Here is a 25,760-nt window from a genome sequence, read left to right as displayed (position 1 = left end):
CTGGGGGGAGCTTTGGATGATGAGGAGGAGGACCGGCCTCCATCCACAGAGTCTTCATCCTCAAAGTTCTTATCTGCAACGACAGAGGCAGAAAAAGGGGAAATGCATGACATAATTGCCCGTTTAAAATTGTGGAAAAATGCCCATCAGGATAACTGGCGGCTCGGGGACTAATCGATAAATCATTATGGCTTCATCATTCGGCGACACATCGCTCCCCTCTCTTCCTGGTTAGTGTCTGTGGTGAAATGCATCATCATCGTCATCCTCTGCGTGCTCCGGTAAACCCTGAGTCATCTCTGCGCTGCATGACCTCTGCCAGGTTGTGAGTATGTAATAATTCAGGCATTATCCATCCTTCCATCTGACTTTAATCTGGTTTGGCAGCCTGCATGGATACACAGCCCCCCTCCCCCGGTCACCTGCCCAACGTGACCATTCACACGAAGGATTAGCCCCGGGGCAGATGTGATGGTGCAGGGCGGTTGCCGGTGGCGACGGGAATGTTGACAGCCCATTGATTTAAAAACAATTCCTCAATCTGTCTTTCAGAAAGCATGCGTTTCCTGTGGTTTAGGAATGAAGCCTAGCCCTTTGAGCTGCACATAACTAACATTCACTAACACCGTTCATCAGCCCAGTCACATGAAATCACAGTGAACGGTGATCAGGCTCGTACACAAAAAACAGCTCCTTCAATGTCCCCGTGCCCAAGAGCACCGTGACCATGACACAGCATTTATCACAGACACCACATTGACAAAGTGGAAGACAAAAGACAAAGAGGCAACAGGTCGAGAGAGGAAAGGGCAGGGACGGAAGAGACGCATACATCCGGAGGATTCAGAGCGACGACTGGGAGCAAACCCGAGCGGGAGGAGAGCGCAGAGGGAGGAAAAGGGAGATGAAAAGGCTTCATTCTTACGAGCGCAGATGTTCTTGCACATCAGCTTCCTCAGCATGTCTCTGCTGCACCGGCAAACGCTCTCTCTTTTTCACCGGGCATCTGTCGACAGGGCGTGTGTGTGTGTGTGTGCGTGTGTGTGTGTGTGTGTGTGTGCGTGCCACTGTCGCACGCTGGGCGCTGACAAAGTGGCAGACTAACCACCCCTTAAGCCCTCCTCTCTGGGTTCAGTTATCAGTGTGTGTGTGTGTGTGTGTGTGTGTGTGTGTTGATGTGCGATGCTGTTGGACTGTTAGGACATGTCAAGGTGAAAAGAGGGAGGGGTCTGTTGTTGTGAGATCACTTTTGTTTCTTGTGCTCACCCTCATACAACACCATCAGAAGCAAAACATTACGACTCTTTGGATACCGATACAGTATCTCAGTGAGGTCATTACTTCAGACGTGACAAGGGGGTGTAGCAACAATACATCCCTCCTACCCAATACAGTGAAAACACAGGGAGATAATATAGAACAGCCACTCTCACGGTGAGTTAAAAGCCAAAGAATAAAGACAGGATTTATAAACAGGCCGTGGAGGGGTCAGCCTAGCATGCAGAGACCACTCTGGGGGCTACGGCTTCAAAGATGTCTGGATGTTTTTCACCAGGTTGTCTGCGTTTATGTAGCTTGGAAAGGCAGTGAGAACGTTTGGGGGACAAGTATCCATCTTCAGAACATTGTGGTTTCTTCAATAACATCCGCGTGGCAGAATTACGCAGTCTTCTGAAGTCTCCTTCACACCTTGACCTCATGACGTCGAGGACAAGATAGAGGACGTCCTCTGCAGCCCGGGTGTTTGTCCACAGCAGACATTTTGACTCGTCACAATGACACAAGTGATGCGAACAAGATGATTGATGGCTGTGTTGTCCCAGACTGCACAAGATCCGAAGCCCTAAAACAGATGCAGCTAAATGGAATTCAGCCATCATTCATTTCACGGTTTCTTTATGTGCTATAGAGGATATAAAGAACATACAGACTTGAGCTGCACTCCCAGACACAGTGCAGCTCTACCGGAATAGAGGCCAGTGAGGCCACCAGACATGAAGCCTGGCTTGGGCATTTGTCCATTTAAGGAAAACTAAAACATAAAGGAATCCATCCAGAAGTGAACGCTCAAATTAACAACACACATATATCTATATCTATATATGCTCACCCTGCCTGCTCCCCACCTCTACATTGAGGCTATGGGTTTGAGCACCTTAACAAAAAGCACAGCATGACACATAACACAGAGCAATATGGATAACAACTGACACAGGATCTGTTCTCACCAGCGCTGACGCGAATGCCATCGTAATTCATCAATTAGAGCTGCATGCAACATGCGATGGGCCACTGAAACCCCCCCTGTGCTGGTTCTCCTGTCCGGTCCTCCAAACTCTACTGACTACATGGAGAAGTACCTCATACACGCTCACTTCAAAACACACAAACTATCCGCTTAAGATCAAACTAAATAATTTTAAATAATAATCAGAAATGTAATCTCAAATAAAAAGTCCCCGGCCAAAGCACATGGATACATAAAAGTGTTAATTAACAAGTTAAAAAAGAAAAGAAACACACACACAATAAATAGTCAGATCTGTGTCAGGCATCGAGGATGCACTTCCTGCTTCGTACACTAGGTGTCAGGGCGCACTGTGGAGACACTGAAGGGCTCAAAGTTGCTGAAGCTGCATTGGCATCAGCGGTGTCACCAGTAAACCACAGGTTTATATAATACGGAGCATTTTCCCTCCCGTTGCTGAACTCTTTAGAGAAAGAGTACAAGCCCAGAGGAATAGGGGATTAAGAGCAAATGAAGAAGCTTGATAACGTTCTTTACATCCTGACGGGAAGGGGAGGGGGGTCTCTCTCATACAGTATCTCTTCGGCTGACCCTTTTGACCCCCAGGGCCTCGTCCTTCACGCAGGCCTGAAACTTGAATGTCTTCAAAAATTGGAAAACGATGGAATCTCTATATCTAACATGTTTCCAAGTGTCCACAAGTGTTTCCAATGTTGGGGAAATAAATGGAGCTATTGACATGTTTACAACCTCTACTTCAGCCTCTGCTCTCTGTGTTCAGCAGCGGTTCAGTTACATTATTATGACTGTTGGCTTCCCAATTTAAAGTTTTTTCAGAATCTGTTAAGAGCAAACAGTTTATTTGAGGCTAGATTTTAAATGAGATCTATAGAATAAAATGATGATTGATGACAGAAGCATTCGTAGCACATGTTGTGTTCAAGGGCCATCAGACAAAGGAAAATCTGACAACAATTAAGATGTTTGAAGCTTCTGGCTGATGATAAACGGTATAGTTTTGGTGATTGTTTAAAGAAAACATGCTTTTCAATCCCGCTGGGGGGTTTTGGGGTTCAGAGGGTTATTAACTTGAAGTTTGATTCGTCCGTCTGCGGCAGAAAACGCTGATTGATGAAGGAAAAGTGTCACAGCAGAGCCCCATACCAGGCAGATCAGGAGGACAGATCATGGCCGAAAGGTCCCAAAAGGAAGCAGCTCTGAGTCAAAAGTGTCCACAGATCTGTATCAATCCATTGAAAACTAAACTGGACGTAAGCAACCTCAAAAGCACAACACGGAGCACTGCCAATTCTGAATAGAGAGTCCTGCATTCAGAAGCAACACAGATGAAACTACGGTTACAATTAATGCAAAATGAAAAGTTAAAATGGTTAAATGTTAAATGGGTCTATAATATGTTCGAACATAGGGAAATACTTTTCCCGTCTTCAAATAGCTTGTCTTCCAGAACCCAAAGAAATTCCATGATCAATAACAAACGCAGCGTTGCAGATGGACTGTGTGGCAGATACTTCCACAGCACACCAACAGAAACATTATTGTAGCCCGGCTCGCCCAGAGGACAATGAGCTGCTTGTCCCACTCACACTTTACGATCCACTGAAGAAATGAGGAGCAGAGGCACAGAATGGACTGGTTCATCTCCCAGTGCTCATGTTTGGCCACCAGCCCCTCATACAGACCAACTAGCCGCTGGGTGTTTTCCTTAAGAGTTCATTATTATTATAGATTATATATACACATACACACATATACACACACACACACATACTTAAATGACAATGTATACAAATAAACTCTGAACGCATCACAAAATGTACACAGAAAAAAAAGACCTTATATAGAAAAGATCTTTCTTCAGAGCCTCCTCAACACTGTGCAGCAACCCACGTGTGTGTGTGTGTGTGTGTGTGTGTGTGTTCCTCAGAATAAGCCCCCATGGTGTTAACTATTCCTTCATGGTGCAGGACAGAATGTCTGCACGCACACACAAAGATACGCACACAATTGCATGCACACAGTGCTCAAGCACCCACGCAGACACCGTGTCATCCTGAATCCATGAGCAGGGGTGTGGTATATCATGGACATGAAGAAGTATCTGATCATCTGCATCGACGCGCATTCAGCGGAGCGGTTAGAGGGCGGGGCCTCTTCAGTTGGTGCCAGGAAGCAGACATGATGGGAGGGGGATCTGCTCTCTTCACAACTCCAAGGGAAAGACAGACTGGCAGTGTCCTCCATGGGAATGGCACAGAAAGGGCCGATTTGGACGCTGGAGGCATCCCACTCACGTACGCACATGCACGCAAGCACACACACACACAAACGGTGGATTAAGCCAATTACGTTGGCGTTTTGTTGAAGAAACCCTCCCATATATTCAAAGTTCCACATTCTCAGGCTGCTGCCGACAGTCCTCTCTGTGGTTCTACAGAAGTACTGCCTTCACTTTGCCTTGTGCATCGGTCTGCTGTAAATAGTCCCATAGAACCCCACCGTCCCACTGACAAACAGTCCGTGACAGCCATCCGATAGCTGATCTAGAAGAGGAAACGGCCAAATCCGTGACTCTTGTCAGAGAGCATCATCTCTGTTGTTGGTGGAGAGCCGTTCAGCAGCTACGGATAAAACATTCACCCTACCATGCTATCTCTAGTGGAGCGAACGGCTGCAACATTCAGTGAATAGATTAACAGTTCAATTCATCATTTCAGTGGGAAATCCACTCGTTTTCTGTACGTTCTTGTCGGGTTTTGAAATGTTGGTATTTGCAGACATTTTACAGAACAAACGATTCATACCGTAGACAACAATCAGTAGATTAACTCGTAAGTTGCACCATACATAATGACTTCCAGCACTGTTACGGCTACTCAGATCTGTCTGTTTAGGATTCCACACCGTGATGTCAGAATGCATGTTATCCAGCTCACTGTTCTACTGGTGACACCAGAAGGAATAAGTGACCTCAGATACTCTCATCAGTCCTCTGCATCAGCCAATCAACCTAATGAAGTACTTAAGGTCTACACATTGAGATCTGTGCACTTTTAGGGGGTTTAGCTGGACAGCATTATCCTAAGAGGCTTATGGGGAGAAGAATCTTAAAATGCTATCACACTAATTCAGTCACACAGAAGGCTGCCACATCCACACTCAGAGATTCTAATAACGGAATAAAACACCTGCTGTTCAATGTGGGAAAACTCTTTTGCAAACCTCACCACTGCAAAGCAGTAAGCACTGAAGAATTGTCTGATCTCAGAAAACCTCCGCACAAGTAAAGACATACATTGTGTTAAATTAATCCCTCAGGAGCATTGAGACAAAGATAAATGGACTGTTTCTCATAAACTGTCCAATTACTGCCTGGTGGCTTTGAGGAGAGCATACTAACTGGATGTTTTGTGTGTTCATTCATGTTATTATAAATTCATCACGCCAGAAAAGGACCAAAGTATTTCAATGTAATCAGAAATGAATGAGACGATGAAGGCCTGCATAAGAACCGTTTGTATACTGGCAGCAGCTCACCAGGAGAGGAACTGTCTCCTGTGAGGGGGAGGAAGAGGCGTTACCTTTTCCACTCACGCCCGGATTTGTTACGCAACTAAATACAGCTGGAAACAAACAACAACAACAACAACAACAACAAAGCGCACCAAGAAAACGATTACATAAGAGAGTGAAAACTATTTTGTTTTCCTTATCGAACAGTCCCATGTCCCCCGCTAGCTTACCTTCTCCAGCTGTCATGGTGCAAAGCCGCCCTCAGCTCTGAAGCCAGGAAAGAACGCTGCTTCACACTGAAAGCTCAGCTCGCTCTCTCTCTCTCTCTGCCTTACTATCTCTCGCCCACTCTACATCTTAGTGGTGCAACAGAAATGGCTGCTTTGTTTTGCTCTCTGTTCCTCCCTCCCTCTCCTAGACCCCCCCCCTCTCTCCCCCTTGCCTGTGTGAACCCCCCCATCCCCCTGCTTCTATCTCTCCTATAAAATAATCTGTAAACGTCTCACAAGTCAAGGCAGAGTTTGGGAATAAACCTTCACTGAATATCACTTGCGACTACTATAAATGGATTTGAATTCAAATGAGTCGCCATCTTCAGCCACAGAGTCACTTGAAGAAGAGAAGAGGAGCGTGTGAGAAGCCGAGCAGCTGATGCTCCAGTGTTCCTCTTCACTTTCCAAATGAAGCGACAGTCAACTGGTAGAGACTCATTAGGAATCCTCACACATCATGTTCAAACAGTGGCGCAGTGGTCTTTATCTGGAATCTAAGCAGATTATTGAGCAATGGACTTGACCTACTTCTGGGGAAGATTCTTGGACTTGTGGTAGAAACTAAAAGAAAGAGATGTCCATTACATCATTTTATGGATTTGTCTTCTATGACGTGTTGCTTTGCTGTGACTAAGTGATGAACTAATGAATGACTGTTGTGTGACGCTTTTAAAGGGGGTCTCAAACTGAGACTCAAAACAGGAAAGGTGAAAATCAATCCAGTGGAGCGTGAGAAACTCAGGTTTTTCGCCTCTGGGAAGGGTCAGGCTACAACAATACCGGATCCTACAATTCCCATAATGCAGTTCAATAGCATCTTTCATTAGACCCTCCATGCCTGGTATCTCTAAAACTCCACAACCCCAGTGTGTGACGCAGGATCAGTTTTGTTGTTGTTAGAAACGGGCAGAGGCCAATCCTCGGGGAAAATAACACACGTGACATCACTATGACATCATCGGGGGGACAGCCACGGCAAACATCGTCCGACGTGACAGGTAAAGTTGGTGAGTGTCCCTTTAACGCTGCTCTGAACACTGTCAGAGCCCAGGATGTGACCAAAAGCAGGACAGCGAGGCGGGTTCTGTAGCTCTCCTCTCCGTGAGAGTCACGATGAACTCAGTGCTTGACGGTTGAACTTCACACGTGAAATGTTGTGGAGGAGCTGGAAGGTGATGCTGCAGGCTGTTTCTGAAAACGTCTGACACTGTAGTCCCGGGCTCAGCTGTTCTGTAAGGGCGCAGAGTCAGCAGAGAAGATTCCACCTGCAGGTCTCTGCTCTCCCGGCACACTAAACACTTGCCAGTACACCCGCATGTGTGTTTCAGTGTGTCTCTTGGTCCGTTCTGATATATCGGTGCAGTCTGTTCTGCTCTTCTGCTCCACAGAGTGGACGCTGACCTCCTGTGGAGAAATCTCATCCCCCCCTAGCCCATAGGCTGTCAGGCTGTCCGTATGGTCCATCTGACATTTCTCAGATTTCCCTGTCAACAAATACCAACCAAACAGCGAGCTGCTCCAGATCTACTGACCGTCCTCAGTTCATCCCATGTTACACTGGGTCTACAACAGCCCTATTTTTTTTAAACATCTGGGCAACAGATAAACAGTAATGCTTGATTGATGCCATGTTGATGGATGCATAGCACAAGGTAGACACATAACTAAATAAAAGCCACAGAGAGACACAGGAGGAACACTCACCCGAACAAGAGGATGACATCATGTTCCCGGATCTTTGGACTTCATCAAATTTGCTGAAGATTACATTCAACCTGTATCAGAAAAAACAAAATCAAGTGTCAGAAGACTGAAGCTGAGGCGATGATGTGCTGTAAATATCATTATTTTTAAAAAGAAGCCTGGGCTGCTCCATCCATCCTTTTGGAGGTGAAAAGCTCTCCCTCTGCCCCGAAATAGATTGCGTCCAAAATAGATGGCGTCTAAAAGTGCCACACACATGACACCCTGGCAACAATGCAGGATAGGGAGGTGATGGGGGAATGCAGAGACATGTGGTCAAGTGTAAAACAATTAAATAAAGCACAAAGAGGAAAAAACTGTAACACTGTCTCTGTTAGCTGGCGTGCGATGCAAAAATACAGCCCTCTGCTCAAAGGGCGCGTTCACGGCCGGTCATACGACCATAAATCCTGTTTAGTGGCTGGAAAAGAAAATCTGCTGGGTGTTGAGTCATGAGCTTATATCAAATACATCAAACACAGGGGAAGAAAAATAAAAGGCAAAGAGTAACTCTCACAGTGTGAGGGGAAACATGAGACACATCATGCTCACAGGAAGTGGGAAGCTGAGGTGTCTCGTGTTTTTTCGTGAGAAAATAAAGGATCACAATCCAAAGTTGTCTGAGATCCTCTGGAGTATATGGAAGGTGAAACAGAAATGTCTTCACCTCAATGACTACTTCTGATCTGCTCTCTGAACCCAACTGTGGAGCTGCTCAGCTGAGTTGAGGTGATGGTTTTGTTTATTCAAAATATCCTGACAATACCAACAATGGAAGTATCAACATGTGTGCTAAATTAAATAACAACAAAATGTGCCTTTTTTATTTTGACTCTATCTTCACGCTCAGCTTCAACAGTATGATCTTACTGGACACAAACTATATCCTCTATAATGATCATAATGTTAAACAATAAACCTTTGGTGACGGTAGGAGTTATTGCAGAATACTTCAGACAGCATGTGTTAGGACAAATCTCCACTCGTAGAGCAGTCCTCTAACGCTGCATTGCTTAATTCGTCCACTAGATGGAGAAGCACAGCGTTGTGACCTGCTACCGGTTTGGGAGGAGGCCCATCTCCACTGTGAGCACTTGAGTGTATGAGGCAGTGAGTGGGTGAAGGATGCAAAGGCAGAAAAGAACATAGACAGAGGGGCTGGGAGGAGGGGACGTGGACAGGCTGGCGGCCGCCTCGTCTTCGTACCGTGACTGTGGCAGGCCCTTTTTGCAGAGATCCATCCTCACCCTCTCCCCCACGTGTCTGTAGATCTCCACCAAACAGCTCATGGCCCCGTCACGTACCTGATGACCACCACAACACAGGAAATCATGCACACTGTTAACCCGACTCGGCCAGGGGCCATTTGGGTTTCATTGGCACCAGTTAGGTTTTGGATCGGGCTCCAGTCTTTGGGTCCAACGTACAAGGCCCCTGAACACGTCATACATTTATACACTATCAGTGGCAGAGTGGGCATACCTGGCTTGTGGGGTCCCCCAGGAGGTTACATATATGGGGAACGATTTTACTGAGGGTCAGGCCTTGAGCTCCGTATCTGAAAGACAAGAATGTAAATAATCAGCCTTGGTCCCAGTAGATAGGAGATACACAGGAGACAGTGAACATCATTCAGAAACAAGGATGTTCTGCTTTCTTTACCAGTACACGTTACGGTTTATCTATTGATTCATCTTAGTTGCATTATGTTATTGGAATTGTTGTAATTTTAGGGCGCCTTCAAAAAATCTGGCCAGATGAAAATGAGCCTAACTCTGGCTCACTTATAGTTTTACTGTTGATTGGTGTGCATTGTCCCTGCAGAATAAACAAATAAAATAAATAAATATGATCAATCTGACTGAAATGGGAGAGGTTCAGCTGACTCACGTGCTCAGTGTGGCGATGAGGCAAAGGCACACTCCTTCTCTGGTCCTGTTGTTCTTATGCTTGAAGCCCCCCAGCATCCTGTCCCACACATACTGCAACCACACCCACACACCACACACCACACACACACCACACACACCAAAAGAGGATGTATTGTTGTTTTATTGGATCACTGCAATCTGAAACCCTTATCTGCCATAGTGGAACTGTACTTGGCAGGTTGCAGATGCTGATTTCATTCCCACTCCCACTCCTGTACCCCCTTTACCATGACGTAGACCAATTACTGCACAAAAGGTGCTTCGAAGGGAATGAGCCCATTTGACCATATTAGTGGTTGTAATCTATGGCTCTAGTAAAAGCGGACCCGTTTCATTCCCATGGATAAGTTACAAGTGTGTTGGACTACGATAGCAAAGGTTTCATTGGTTATTCAGGAGAACAGCAAGACCAATAAAAGAAAAAGAATATTGGCAGCAAATCTAAATTAGTCATCGTTGGAATTAATTCAGGCTGCATGCTCAAACTCACGGAAAGAATGAGCTGTGTGTGTGTGTGTGTGTGTGTGTGTGTGTGTGTGTGTGTGTGTGTGTGTGTGTGTGTGTGTGTGTACCTGCGGGCTGGCAGCTTGTTCCATGATCTTTAGCAGCACTGTTTGGTCTTGGTCTCTCACTTGGTCTTTAGCGTCTCCCAGTCGATCAATAAGGCTGGGCAGAACTGAGGAGAGAGCACAGAAGAAACCCTGAAGGACCCTGCCGATACAATCAGACTCCTCCCACATCACTGTGTTGTGGGCTGGGGGGGTCAATTAAATCTCACTGTTCTAACACCTGCCCACACAAATAAGTATCTTGAAGTTCCTTTAAGAATTTACTGTGATTTCACAAGAGAGTTAATACCAAGACAATATAATGAGATGTGACTGATGCTTAAAAAGGTTTAAAAGTAACCTTGAACTGAATCGATGAGGCTCTGTGAGGCCTTTAAGATAACATTAAGATAATAATTACATGGTCCACCGAAAATAATCAAAATACAGACGGTGCACAAACAATGTGTGCGTGTGAATGGGACTTACCGGTTCCCACGTGGGCCCTAAACCGCTCCTGTAACCTCGTCACTAAGGCAGATAAGAGGTCCAAGCCCAGCAGAGCCACCTGGTGGAGACACAATAAAAGTACATGAATACGTCTGAATCTCATATGTATGTTTTAATTTTATCAAAATAAAACGTAAATATTGTTCTCACATTCCCTACATGTTGTTAATAATCACAAATGAATAGAATAATCATTCCTACAACCATAGACCAGCTCAGGTTGAAGGATGTATTCAAAACGATATGTTGCAAAGGATCATGGGTAACGATTACTTGTTCATGTTTTTAAGCATGGAGCGGCCCAGGTTGAAGTCTGTATTCAAAATTATCTGTTGCAAAGGATTATGGGTAACGATGATTTCGTCATGTTTCTAAGCTTCTGCTGTGTTTATGAATGACACTGGCCTCCTGCAACCTAAAAAGCATCGGACTAGAACACAGCTGGGACTCTGGGAGCACATGAAACCCACTTTCAGACCCGCACCATGACTGTACACCCTCTGACCAACCCTTCATATAAAACCACACAGCGCCCTGTCACTAACCTGCCTTGTCATGGGGTGAGTGAGCTGTTCAATGAACGTCTAGTGAGAGGAGCCCTGCTAACACCATAACGACACATAAGCACCACCCGGACTTCTGTCTGGGTCATGGTGCAATTTTTGGAACCTCTAAATATGTGAAAAGTAAAATAAACAGAAGACTTTACTCTGCTGCCCCCTAATGGAAGAGCAGTGTAAAAAGGAGACTGAACTTCAATGAGTTGCATTAATGAGTGCATGTGATTGAGCAGTGTTTATGTTGTCCATGTGATCCAATTGTTTCTTCTTGTTTAAATTCAGAATGACATAGAAAGCATATTTTCAGAGTTCCAGATGTTATTCCCCTTCAGCCTTTCTGCTTTGGAGTCTGTTGTGATATACCCATTTAGATCCCATTTTCCCAATATTCTTCCTCCCACTGGTAGAACAGGTAGTGAGCGTGAGGGCCTGGTGTCCACAGGCCTAATCCTCAGATCGGTCCCTAGGTTCTCCAACTGGAGGGAATTACAGTCATTAGACTGATGACAGGGCCAAAACACAGAGCGAGCAGCGGGGTTAAACAACGCCCCCCCCGGCAAGGCTCTTGACCCAAATCTCACAGACTTCCCCCCTTCCCAAATCCTCCTACCGACAGACTAGGTCCTCCCCTCAGTATCAGCATATACTAAATATGAAATAACACCACTCCACCATGTGAGATAAATACTGACGTGCACTGAGCTGCCCAGAGGTCTGTGGAGAACCTGGCTGTAAACACAAGGGAACACTACCAGTGTGTGGTTGAGTAGAAAGACAAACACAGCTTTTCAGGGATCCTTCACGTTCTTCCACTGTTTGCCTTTTTTGAAACCTACCAAACCTACCAGCCTATATATAACCCAACCTTTTCAAAACATGTGAGCCTTCTGCACCAGCTTCTCCTCTGCATTTCCATTGTTTACGACAAACCAGGGCACACGTAGCTTAGCATTGGAAACACACAGAGACAGACATGGGCCAAATCAGGCTCTTGGCCAGGTGAGCGGGATATGAACTTCTCCGTGAAGAGACAAAAAGCACAAAAGTTCCAGTGCCGGAACTTTACCAGGTGATCAGACAGATTCACACCTCCCGCATTTGTAGCGGTTGGGTGTGCATACACGGAGCACTTCATTTACATATCCAGCTCTGACTGGGCGGTCTCTCTGTGTGGAACTGTGATGTGGAAGAGTACGTTTCGTCGAACATCAAACTATTCCTCTCATTCTGTGCCACTTTACATCTGCACACCTCCGTCAATAGTGCTTTGTGGGCCGCCATTGACGATGACGCCCTAAAATCCCAGTTCACGAAAATACATGTCCCCGTTCATCCTGAGAACCAGCAGGCCTCGGCCTGTTCCTCCATCTGCCTCCATGTGCCTTTAAATCAAATCAAGGATTTCTCCCTTCACTCACAACCACGCCTGTCATCTCATTAGCACACGCACAGATGTACGAAAGGAAAGGCAGAAACACATCGCCTATGCAGGGATTTCCTCTAGATCAAGAGAACAGCTGGGTACGCTGCCCTTTTCCACAGGGAGTCACACACACACACACACAACTTTGTTTCTTGTAAAACCACACAGCAGCACAGAACAGAAGGCTGTAGTTTATTGCGGAGTGCTTTATGATTATGCATACCGGGCCCGCGCTCCCTTCCTCCCTGCCTTGTTCTGCTACACACATAATACTAACTGAATCCCAATGTCTCGGGCGCTTCCATACAGCTCGGGCTTCGTCTGGACCGGATCTATTTTCAAGTCCACCTGCAATGACCCTGCAGCTGTAACTCACACGCCTGCAGGTTTTTAATAGTGTTGCAGAAAGAAGGACAAATCCTTCTGACTCTTAACTGACAGACTGACATATGCAGGTATGTGTTCATGCCGTCTGAAACTTTGCTAGTCACCATTAGCCTTCAAAGTGACACAAAGAAGTGCACTTTCCCCCTGAAGTGTGTTGGTAGCTCGTTCAGCTTGGATGGAATCACCCCTTTCTTCAACATCAGCCTTCCTGTTGATCTCAGCAACACGTCGGTGAAGCCTCAAGACTTGCATGGTTGTGAAACTACGGCAGGAACACAATCCGTCCACAGACAGGAAAATAAACACTGCAATGCACTCCAACCCTCCCCTGTGGTAGTCCTGACTCTCAAGGTGAAAACAATGTGTGTAGACATGTTTTACAGAGCAGATTAATATTGTGGAGGGAAAAAACTAAACAATTTAATTAATATTCATCATACAACAATTTGCCACATAATCGTCTGTGATAACATTGATTCGATGCTTAGATACAGGCCAACACACTTCATCCCTTTCTCGTGGAGGTCGGGTGGGTCATTCTGATGCCATGCCAGCGTTTGGAGGCTGGAACAGCCAGCGGTGACCTTACAGTGACTCAGCAGAGCTCACAACCCCAGGCACGGTAGCAACTAGACGAGGCCACAACATGGAGCACAACATAGAGCATTCACACACACGGACAAATGAGATGTACACAAATACACACACAGTCTTTTCCGGTTCACTTCCTCTAGAGGCAACACACGCTCCACTTCCTGCAGTGAAAACAATGAAATAGGAGCATCCTCCTCCAGACATGGTGCTACTGATACTAATAGCCTCTCTCTCTCTCTCTCTCTCTCTCTGTGTGTGCTTCGTGAATATGAAGTCAGCAGTAACGTTGTAGCTGTGAACGTGGCAGAGCAGTGTGTGAACATAGTTTATTTGTCAGTAAATAAATGCTACAACTCCTCAAGGCCCAAACCAAGTTGCCACCTGCTGATTAAAGTGAAGTGAGCCCAGGCTCACTTAAGGTGGACTGACTTTTAAGGTGGACCGGTTGTACTCCTGTAGGTGACAAAACTGTCCCTCTGAGTTGTGCTCAGCTTTTAACTGTGATTTAACTTATTCCATGTACTCAGGTCCCTCCTTTCATTTTGTCATCCATAAATAAACATATACAACATATCATCTGCCAAATGGGCGAGGATAATTGGTTGTGCCTATTTGACAGAATTTGGGGGTGAAAGCGTCCGTAGTAAGGTGGATGTTAAGGACATATTTATGTCTTCTTCTAATCTTTGTTTTGACAAAACTATGAGGTCGGACTTTTTTACAAAGTCTTATTAGGATTTACTCGTGCAAAAGAGTTTGAAGCTCCTGCGCGAGTAATTAATGCACACAGGCCTATGCACGCACGCGACTCCATGCACTATAATAGACCCAACGAAGGCTCTTCTGAGGCCGGCACACAGCACCGTTGTGGGGAGTGTCCCTGATTTGGAGAGAAGAACGCACACGTGCATTTGTGAACACACTAAAATCAAGCCAATCACAGCCTATCATTAGCTCCGTTTGACAACAGTGGTAAACAAACAGCAGACCTGCAGAACGGACGAGAGGAGGTGAGACCACAGGAGAGAAGCTACAGTAAACTAGGAGGACTACGGCAATCTGACAACACGCTGGCATACAGTCTGTGAAAAACATGGCAATTCACACAGAATGCCTGATGCTCATTGCATTTTGACTGATGACAAATACAAGCCTGCAACATTTCGGAATAGCATTTAGTATTCCACCTATTGTGTACCCTGTGGCACTGAAAGAGAACACTCATTCCATATTGTACAATGACACATTCTACCCTGGTCCATGAAAAGCTCACTTTCCCCCTAAAGCGGCTGGAAGACCAGTGGACAGACTTCAGAGGAGGTGACAAAATGTTCACGGTCACTCAAGAGCTCCATTGGACCCACTGTGGAGGAAGCGTTTTCCTGCTGGACCAGAGTCTTTGGAGAGGAACCAACACAAAGACCGAAATATAGCACATTCAGACCTGGCCTTCACGTTACTAATGGGAGGCTCAAAGTACTGTATTATAGTACGATTGTTATCACCTCATTGTGTTTTTGTTACACTAGAATGAGACGTTTAGAAGCTACATATTGGCCCTCTAAAGAAAAGCATTTGATCAGACCGGTTGAGAAGGAGACAACATGGCAGAACGCCTGTGTGCACGTTACATGAGACCACCAACAGATATAGTGATGACTGTAAATTGGCTGGAAACGTGCCAGACCGACGACTTAATTAATCCCCCGCCATGTTGTGTCTTCATCTTTTTTTCTCTGGCAAGGTGCCGGGCTTAATGATGGCGATAACACTGATAACACCCTATTTTAATAATGCGTGGGAAAAAAACAAGAAAACAAAACAACACGTAAACAAGGAAGCAGTCACATGTTCTGTAACCCAGGAACAACACAGAGTTGCTCGGCCCTCGGGCAACTAAAACACTGATTTATGCGTGGGCCTATTTTGAGGCAGTCTTTGGAGCAGCCCGCTCTAACCGAGTCCTGAAAGAGATGCGGCCCATCAGAGAGCCACCACGGGACGGGCACTGACGTGAGCCCAGAGGCTCATTAGTCCCATTTGTCACGGGCAGATAGCAACAACAAATAGACACAAAACAAAGCACACCGATGCGGTCTCAGCTATCATAGGGGGAACCACATTCTCACCAAATTTGACAGGTCAGCACTTCTGGGTCCTCTGGGCCCCGTGCGGGAGTGGAACAGGGATGCAACGGATCACCAAACTCCCAATGAGGATCATGGTTTTGAGTGTTTTTGAAATAAACAAACAAAGAGAAAAGGCAGCATATAATAATAACTTTTGAGAGTTTTCTTCGCCGCTGATACTGGTTGCCAGTTGTCGATGAGTCATATTGGCCAATACAGATTACAGATTTTTGTTGTTTTGTTTTAGCAGCTAAAATTCACTCCCAGCTCCAGACTATTTGTACCACCATACCAAAAACTACAGTGTGTAACACCAAGGCAATCAGCAGGCAGTGCAGCCCCGGTCTCAATCCCACGTTGTTAAATTCAGACCGAGCAAATTGGAATGCAGCGCGTCTACAAACAGCAGGCGACAATGCTACATAGTGTACCTTTAAAGAGCACAACACACAGACTAATAGCTGTTCAAACCCGTGCACACACACACACACATTCCCATCATATTCAAATAGAATAGCAGCACTAAAACACTTTGCAACAGGCTCCACATACCTACAACTCAAGTATCTGAACTGACCCTGGACCTACAACCGATTTTGACGGAGCGCTTCCATTTGAACCGCCGCAGCTTCTCTAGCATTTACGTCACAGGTTCAGGAAACACCGACCTATTACATGCCTTGTAAATCATCTCACGTGATTCTACTCAATACAATACGTATAAGCCAAACAGTCGGAATAGTGCGCGAGTCAGAGAAGTTATTTCACATGGCGTTTTCCAAAAAGAGAAAAGTGGACAGTGAGACCAGAACCAGAATGTTCAGGGCAGTTCAACCAGTGCTTATTAAAAGCAGTAATGTGAAGCTCCACTACGAGACAAAGCACAGCTCCTTTAAGCAAACGTCAGAAATGAAGGCACAGAAAATGAACCTGAGAGCCCAATATGATCAGAATCCTAACACATGAACTGACTGTACAGCAATGATGTGAACACACAGAAGAATAGAGCTGAAACAGGAGGATTTATTAACCACAAATAAAGTCCCTGCTCTCAAATTATTCTTATGAGAAGATGAGAAGAATATAATATTGTGGCTTTTTTGGGTGACACACCTGAATTAACTTTTTTCAAAAGCTTTCCATTAAGTTTTTTAAAGTTTTTTATAGCCATACCTTATTGTAATTGAAATGAGAGAAGAACATGTATTTATTATTAGAGGCATTATTATTTATAATACATCCAGTTCAATTTGAAATCTGACGATAAATATTGTTGAGATATTATTCAATTGAACTTTTGATTTGATACTCAGTTGTTGATGACTTTACAGACTTTAATACAACAGCTGGCTGCTTCAATAATTATGGCACTACATCAGAGCACAAGTTAAACGTTATTGTGATGTTGTGGACCTTTGAGGAGGACATAACTGGACCTCGCTGAACATTAATTAAATACCCCTGCGTTGACACAAAGTTAGTGTGAGAGTCGCCGTAGAGACACTGACACAGCACCCCCCAGACGGGACAGACAACAGCCTTAATCAAAGTGGCAGCACAGCTAACGTAGCTACTAAAAATAACTGGACATGGAGGTGGAGAGACAGCCGACTCAGCATGTGCCGGTGGTGAGATTGCTCACACACACACACACACACAGACACACACACACGCACACACACACATGTGGAGGGTGATTTCTTAAAAAGTAGGATGGGAGCCAGAGCCTTCAGTTATCAAGCTCCTCTTTTATGGAACCAGCTTCCACTTTCAGTCCAGGAGGCAGACACAGTCACCTCATTCAAGAATAGACTTAAGACTTTCCTCTTTAATAGTGCTTATAGTTAGGGCTGAATCAGGTTTGCCCTGGTCCAGCCCCTTGATATGCTGCTATAGGCTTATAGGCTGCTGGGGGATGATTTAGGATACACTGAGCACCTATCTCCTCTTCTCTCTCTCCTATGGATGAATTTACATCTCTCCATTGCACCTTATTAACTCTGCTTCCTCCCCGGAGTCGTTGTGACTTCATGTCTCATAGGGTCCATTGGACCTGGAGGTGTCTGATGCCTGGTGAGCCGGCCTCCCGCGTTGGCCCTGCTGATGCGCCGCCCCCCCTCCTCTCTACCTCCTTCTGTTTCATGGATTGGAGTTCCATTCATACATTGTCATATTTATGTAATGTGTTTATGTAACTCAGTAATGCTGTTCATTCTGTACACATGCAAATGTGTGATATTGGGCTATACAAAATAAACTGAATTGAATTGATGGTTTGTTCCTGCCTGATGGAGGTCACAGAGATGCATACCTTTACTAAATTGTGGTATAGGAAGGTATTGGAAAACATTCATATGAATAATGTGGTAATGGCAAATTATTTGACTTCTTTATTTTTTTAACAATCTTCCAAAAATACTTTGGTATGAGTTCCAGTGATGATTTCCACCATGTAATCAGTCAAATGTGGTCGGCCACAGTAAACAACAGAACACTTCAATGGCGACTCGTGACAATGTTTGCTGCTCACAGTATGAACACACAGAATGCCAAAGCTCCTCCGCTTCAGGTCATCGGTGTGTAGGTAACTGCAGAAGTTGGAGAAACAAATCCAAAAGGGTCGTGAACAAAGACGGTCCTTGTTGTGAGGAAGTGTTGCGACAGTAGTGTGGCAACATGAAGGAGTCATGTGGACGGTCTCCAATCGGGGGGAGAACCCTCTTCTCTGAGATCACTGCACACATTTCAGAAATCATCGCAACCATTGGGAAAAAAATAAATAAATTAAGTAAGAAGCCATCTTAGGTGAACTAATCAAAGTTCATAAGGCTGCAAAGTTCTTCAGTTCTGTTACATTTTTATCAACTGATATATTCAAATATTTCAAAAATAGACAGACATGCTGAGTCACATTTTTATGGTTAACCACAGATACAAAAAGAATAAAGAGACATTCCCAAGGATAATAAGTAAATAATGACTGTATTACTGCCAGTCACAAGGTCAAAGATTCAAGCTTTCAAACCAAGTACAACACGTTAGTCAGCAAACGCCACAGAATCAAGACAACAGACCTAGTGTTACTGCACCGCTGTGATGCTTCCAACTTGAGCTGTCTGGGATTAAGAGGCTTAAGAAAAGAGCAGGAAGTCCAACTAGGAATCTCAAAAAGAAGCAGGCAACAACTGTGGCCACGTTTTCCCACTTGGGCAAGACACTTAACCCCCAAAACATTGCTCCTGTAGCTGTTCTACAGTGTGTGAATGTGTGTGAATGTTAGTTTCTGCTGATGTGCAGGTGGAGGCATAGCCCCTCCCATCAGTGTATGAATGGGTGTGAATGGGTGAATGATGTCATGTAGTGTTAAAGCACTTTGAGTAGTCTGAAGTACAGGTCCATTTACTTATGACTGACATAGATTCATGCTAATTTCCCATGTAGGTTTTAGATAGGTTTGCAATGCATCACACAGCAATGTCTTCATTTTACTGTGAATATTAGAAATTTGACAAACACGATCTCCTTAAAATACTAGCTGCCGTGCTAGCTAACAGGCATATGCGTGTGTGTGTGTGTGTGCTAATTGTGCATTAGCTGCACAATCCACTCCGTGGCTTCCTTCTTTGGTTCTGCTGACTCGGCAGAACAAATGGCCAAACTGATAACATGATGCGGGTGTTAGAGGCTGACATGTAAAACGGCATGGACAGGAGCGGATCAAAAGGAAAACTGTCCGGGTGAAAAGACTCCTCAGAATTTTAATTCAACCAAGTGTTGCAGGGTTGTTGTCTCCTCTCACATCCTCTGAGGGTGACGTGTGTGCGTGTTGGTATGTGTGCACTGAGGCACAGATTTCACACTTTCCATCACAATAGAAAGAGATCAACATGAATTCTATACAAAACTGGATCGTCTCCGGGGTCATGTGCAGACAGACGTAGTGCTTTAAATTATCACCCTAATTCAATGGGTCCACTGTGTTCTTTGTTTTTATTTCATTTAATTCATTATCTTATTATGCCCCCTTTCCCAGTTCTTTCCCTTCACGGCATCATGCTTTGTCCTGCATCAGGGTGTTTTTGTCTGATGTCACCTTAATGCATTTCACCGAGGCCAACACAGAGCACTCCGGCAAAAACAAACAGGTGCAGCATCATCCGGCATCACGTTAGCCAATGAAATATGAGAAGCATTCCTGGAAGATGACTTTCAATCTTTTAAAGTGTAATTTGACTGTTTATCTTGGAAGATAAATTGACTGCAGCTGTGATGGTTGTGAACAAACATTGATGTTCAAAGTCATGAAAGGAACACATTTCACTGTCTCTGGTATGAGGCAACAGGGCTGCACCGACACCCACAATGTGCAGACCAATTCTGCATGCGCACGCCCATCCAGGAAGGAAGTAGACTGGACACTTTGTGTCCCTTTTCATGACGCCACACTGCAGTCAGAGACCAACTGTGTTCTCTCCGTTATGTTTCTTGACCCAGACACATTATTGATCTGGTGTGGATAGAAGAGTGGAGCGCAAAGCAGGCGAAACGCTGAAATCACTGAACCGTTCAAATCTAATGACAAGTGTCACTGGGCTTTGATTTTGTTCATGCGTGTCTACATTCAAGTTATTCCTCATATAGCCTCATGGAAGCATTTACGCAGGACCAGTTAGAGAAACTCTTTTTTTCTAATATTCTGCTCAAACAATCAATATCATTGCATTATCGACATACGCATACATACGTCTCCCATCACCATGATTGCTGCCTATGTACCATACAATCTGTCAGCCGTACATCCACCACAACTGCATCAGAGGGTTTCGGCATCAACAAACAGATTCATTGGCCCCTCATTCCTCTCTCAGCGTGCTGTAACCAGTGTCGACTGGCGGGGTCAGACAGACCCAGCGGCCTATCTCCTCTCTCCATCTGCCAGACAGTTGTGCTCATTAATTGCCAACCGATTGTTGCCGAATGGAATTACAAATTCAATTTACATCCACAGCATTCGTGGGGGGCCGAGAGAGGCAACCCGCTTGAGAATGCTGATTTGTTTACACTTTTTCTTTTTTTAAATACACAATTGTATATAAATTGCAAAAAGGAAAGTTACATCTCACACGCACATCAAATGGCATGCAGCAATGCAGCGACCTGACGAAATGGGGGATTGGGACACATGCTAGATTAACAGAAAAAAAGGAAACAAAATCCTTGAGTTGAGCAGATTAAACAAGAGAGCAGATTAGGACTACGAGGTCTATGGAGGGGGGTGGGGCAGGGAGTCATTTGGACATGGGGATTTACAGCTGTTGCTGCTGCTGGTGACAATGATGGTGGCCATGGTGGTCATACACAAAGGAATCTCCTTTTACACAGTGCACTCTAAATAAAGCAGGGTGAGTCAGTGAAGGAGATAACTGAGGAGGTGGGAGGCGTGTCTTCAGATGGGGCGGGATCAGTATGGAGAATAGAGAGTGAGAAGAGGAAAGGGGAAGCAGACAGTGAGATGATGCATGTGTGTGGGAAAGAGACAGAAAACATGAAGACACACCAGGTGAAAGGACATAAAGCTCTGGACTACCTGTAGGTGTCACTGTGGTTCATTTGTGAGAGTTGTTCGACACGTGTATGAAGGGCTGTGTATTAGCTTGTGGTCTTGAAAAAATAGATATAATTCACATATACTATACTGGGGGTGAGTTAGCTCTGTAGTAGACTTCTAACCCAAAGCATGCTGGGACAGGCTCCAGACCCCACACCTTAAAACGTTCTATATTAATGTGTAGTTTTTGGAAAAGGCTTTAAACATTGCCAATAGCGTCTTTTTCATAGATTTACTTGACAATTAGATTGAGTCAGACACTAAAATTGGTGGGGATACAATGTTGTGCTTAGCCCAATGACAATAATACTACAACGGCAAATATATTTTTTAAAAGAGACTAATCACCCATTAATCTCACAATAGAAATCCACTAAACACATAATGTCAGAATTAAAGGACCGGGTTTGTTTACCAAATATCATCATGTTAATAATATGACACGGTTTTGAAAACGGTGCTTTCACCAGATATAAACACAACAGAGAATGATCATAGTCAGTACAGTTATCCATCTCACCCAGTCAGTCGAGTTCACCCAAAATGTTTAATACTTGTCCTTAACGATCTAGTTTACTTTTACAAACAATATTACAACCAGTCGCACAGCAAAATCCCCACCATACACAAAATGTGGCTGCTTCATTCCTAACACTCTGCATTTGCACACAGAAGCCTCCTGACAATTCACCCATAAAGCCACACACACACACACACACACACACTTTGTGTTTTGTAAATCAGCCAAATGTCATAGCAGGGAAGGACACGCAATCCAAACTCTGCATCATCTTGAAGGCTTTCCTTGAACAGGACAGCAGAGCGCCGCGTGTTGCAGCTTTTCGTCTGAGCTCTGCACAAGAGTTCACAAAGTCAACATGGTTTGGGATCAACATTTAACGCGGGGCCGTGACGCGGCTCCAAAGTCCCCCCTGGAGCTGGAGATGGACCTTGACTCACTGTACGTGGGCTCACTGTAAACACATACAGATAACCTCTGAAATATGTCACTTGCTCGACTGTCAGTTTAAAGAAAATCAACTCTGAACCGGGAGCTGTGTGTTTCTGTTTCTTTAAGAGTGTCGACTGGCCAAGGTTGATTGATCCAAAGTATTAACACAACCTTACAAAGGTTACAGAGGCTCCTCTATGGGTTTGCCACTATCATTTAAACTGACTTCAGACACAGACACACACACACACACACACACACACACACACACACACACACACACACACACACACACACACACACACACACACACACACACACACACACACACACACACACACACACACACACACACACACACACACACACACACACACACACACACACACACACACACAGACAAGATCCTGGTGCAGTAAATAAAAGAATCAATGAGAGAGAGACCAACACAGACAGAGAAGAGACTCTTACTGAGCCCAGATCACTTTGCAGAGTAAAATCCATGGTTCCTTCAAGAGACCCGGCCCCGGAAACCCGAGCTGGGTCTCTTGAAGGAACCGTGGGTTTTATATTTGGTTAAATATCTGGTTAGATGTCTCTGCACCCCAGTGATTTTAAGAAGTGATCAAAAGAAGAAAATAAAGGACATCTGGGGAGAGGGATCCTCCTATGTTGCTCTCCTGAAGGTTTCTTCCCTTTTTTCCCTGTGAAAGGTTATTTTTGGGGAGTTTTTCCTGATCCGATGTGAGGTCAAAGGTCAGGGATGTCGTATGTGTACAGATTGTAAAGCCCTCTGAGGATAATTTGTAATTTGTGATATTGGGCTATACAAAATAAACTGAATAGAAAAGAATAGAAGGGTGAGAGGACATCTGCTTCATCCTCTTCTGCTTGTCCCAGGTAGCTGAGGTTGTATACTTTGACTAAAGCCAATCCAAGGTGAGCACTTGGAACGACGCCAGACGGTCTCTTGCTTTAATTGGCCACTTTATCTGCTGAACAGTATCCTGTTGAGGCATCATTCTCCCCTGCAGGGCAACAGAAACAGCATGTTATGAGTATGACTTCAAAGTGATGTCATTCTGCGCACCCCGGAGCCTTTGAGCGCCATACAGCTAATCATCCATCCAGTCTTTGATGAGGTCCTCCCTACAGCCACAGACTCGGCTGTCCAGTCACATCTTCATGCCATCGTTTCCCCCCGAAAGCAACTTGTACCACCGTGATTCAGTTACAAAGCGCCTGCAGTGAGTGCATCACATGAAACTCATCGCCACAACATGACAACTGAGATGTCTTTATGTCAAAGAGAGACACAGCTTAGGTCCTGTGGAAGGGCCACTCAGTCTGCAGTACAACACCTCTTATTGCAAAAGGATGCAGTCATGGTTACAATGCACATGGACTGCACTGTGGATCTGAAGACACATAACATCCATTTGTGTTGGAGGAAGAGAGAAGATACGGCATGATGATAAAAGCAGAAAGTAATGAGGAGCAGAGAAAAAGCCCTCCCATAGCAGGAAGTAAACCGAGGGACCGGCCACTCAATGGCTCCCCACGGACACCACCAGTCCTCTGTGATGAATGTGAGAAACACCAGCTTGAACTCGCTTCACAAACACTTAAAGCAGAGCTGACCGGAACCCCCAGGAGAAGCTCAGCATGGTACAGGAGAGGCAGGGCCAGTCGTGATGCTCGCTTCTTAAGGCCCCAGAAAGTGAATACAGGCCTGGTACTCACAGTTATCAAGCACAATTAATAGAATGGAATAGTGATCAGGACCACAGGAAGTCTGCAGCTATATTTTCCATATTGCTTTGAGTGTAGACCTCTTTTCTTTTCCTGTTCGTATTATAGTGGTGGTCGTATTAACACGCCAGTGGTCAGCTCCGAGCCACTCCAACCAGATATGTCTGAGCGACATCGCCGGTGGCACCGGGTTGTCTGAGCGATCACTTTAAGGGCTCGTCAACCGGTCCTGCCAGCCTTCATTGATTCAGTCGGTAGACCAGCTCAGCTCCGAGGCTCTGGGAGCGGAAGGATGAAGATGATGGCGGGGAAGGGGTGGCGTGATGGATGGTTACTGACAAGAGCCTAAGCGCTCTCCTGGAGGAGGGAGAGGTGTTCAAACAAAGTACAAATCACATCCTCCTTTACTGGTGAGGTCCTGCAGCGTTACCAGTTGAAAGTGGCACTAAATCTGTCCTTAAAAAGGGACGCAATGTTGCACAGGAGGGTGTCCATCAAATGTTATAGATTTCATTATGTAGTAGAATGTAACCATCATGTTATGAACCTGAATGAGAGGAAGAGGAACTCCATGTATTTAAGCTTTTTGTTAGCTTGCCATTATTGGAACTAAACTATTGGAGACCACATTAAATGTTCTCTATTAATTTTTTTTAGCATGATCACCCATCTCCAAGAAAAGATGTATTTGTATTTGAGTCAGTCGACATTGAAGCCTATTTATTTGTGCTTTCTGTATTAGGGTCTGATAAATGCATGCAATGTCATACAAAGATGTGATGTGAATTGTAACTGAAAAGAGTAAAAGAAGCGACTTGGGAGGAGGAACCCCCACTTCTAGAGCAGCGAGGGAACACGTCACATGTCAGCTGGGTTGTACAAACAGAGCACAGAGCCCCAGAAACACACTCGGACAGCATTTAACCACATCAACAGACAGCTGATGAGCTACAAAAGCATCACAGTGAGTCTGCTGTGTAGACACACAGACACAGAAACACACAGAGACACAGACACAGACACACAGACACAAAGACACACACACAGACACAAAGACACAGACAGAGACACACACACACACACACACACACACTTTCTTGCCTCCTTGACAGCGCCACACCTCTGCATTTAGCCGACCTCCGGGTGTACTCTTGACTAGTTTCGAGTTGATCCGGCAGCTGAAGCCACAGCTGGGATGTGGCTGCTGACTCGACACACCCCGCGATGGATGGGTCACACGGACGGAGATCGCTCTGGAAAACGACAACTGCACCAAGAGTTGTCTGTCTATCGCTCGCATGAGTCTTTTCATTTGAAATTGCATGTGCGTGAATCATTGAAATCGCTCTACTTAGAATGGCCTGGCAACAGCAATCACTGATGTCCATGGCTTCTGCTCCTTAGGGCACTTCAATACATGATCACATTGCACACAAATAGAGATACTAAATAATTGTTTAAATCATGAACTTAAGTTAAGTATTTTTGACTAAATCAGTCCAATTGTACCTTAGGGCAGAGTTAAAGGAAAAGGGCCTGATAATGCAGACGGTCCGGGTATTTTCATCT

The 25,760-nt window shown here is 45.0% G+C and overlaps 1 protein-coding gene and 1 non-coding gene across 11 annotated transcripts in view; one reads left to right on the top strand and one right to left on the bottom strand.

The window, feature by feature from the left end:
- Positions 1-25,760, bottom strand: part of clasp1a (cytoplasmic linker associated protein 1a) — a 70,740-nt gene that overhangs the window by 39,482 nt on the left and 5,498 nt on the right. For all 10 annotated transcript variants that reach the window (XR_004611763.1, XM_034560965.1, XM_034560969.1 and 7 more), the window contains exons 3-9: positions 10,766-10,844; positions 10,301-10,404; positions 9,688-9,779; positions 9,280-9,355; positions 9,004-9,101; positions 7,759-7,829; positions 1-73 (exon numbers count right to left, since the gene is read on the bottom strand). The exon at positions 1-73 is cut by the window's left edge and continues 65 nt beyond it. Coding sequence is in view for 9 of the 10 variants with exons in the window: in XM_034560965.1 (XP_034416856.1) it covers positions 1-73; positions 7,759-7,829; positions 9,004-9,101; positions 9,280-9,355; positions 9,688-9,779; positions 10,301-10,404; positions 10,766-10,844 (593 nt within the window). In the remaining variant the exon portion in view is untranslated. The remainder of the gene's footprint in view (positions 74-7,758; positions 7,830-9,003; positions 9,102-9,279; positions 9,356-9,687; positions 9,780-10,300; positions 10,405-10,765; positions 10,845-25,760) is intronic.
- Positions 11,330-11,456, top strand: LOC117751059. Its single transcript, XR_004611843.1, has one exon. It is a non-coding gene; the product is annotated as a U4atac minor spliceosomal RNA (small nuclear RNA).

This window comes from Cyclopterus lumpus, chromosome 21 (genome assembly GCF_009769545.1).
Source record: "Cyclopterus lumpus isolate fCycLum1 chromosome 21, fCycLum1.pri, whole genome shotgun sequence".
Classification (NCBI taxonomy): domain Eukaryota; kingdom Metazoa; phylum Chordata; class Actinopteri; order Perciformes; family Cyclopteridae; genus Cyclopterus; species Cyclopterus lumpus.
The sequence above is the reverse complement of the archived record's forward strand: the minus strand, read 5'-3'. Positions and strand labels throughout refer to the sequence as shown.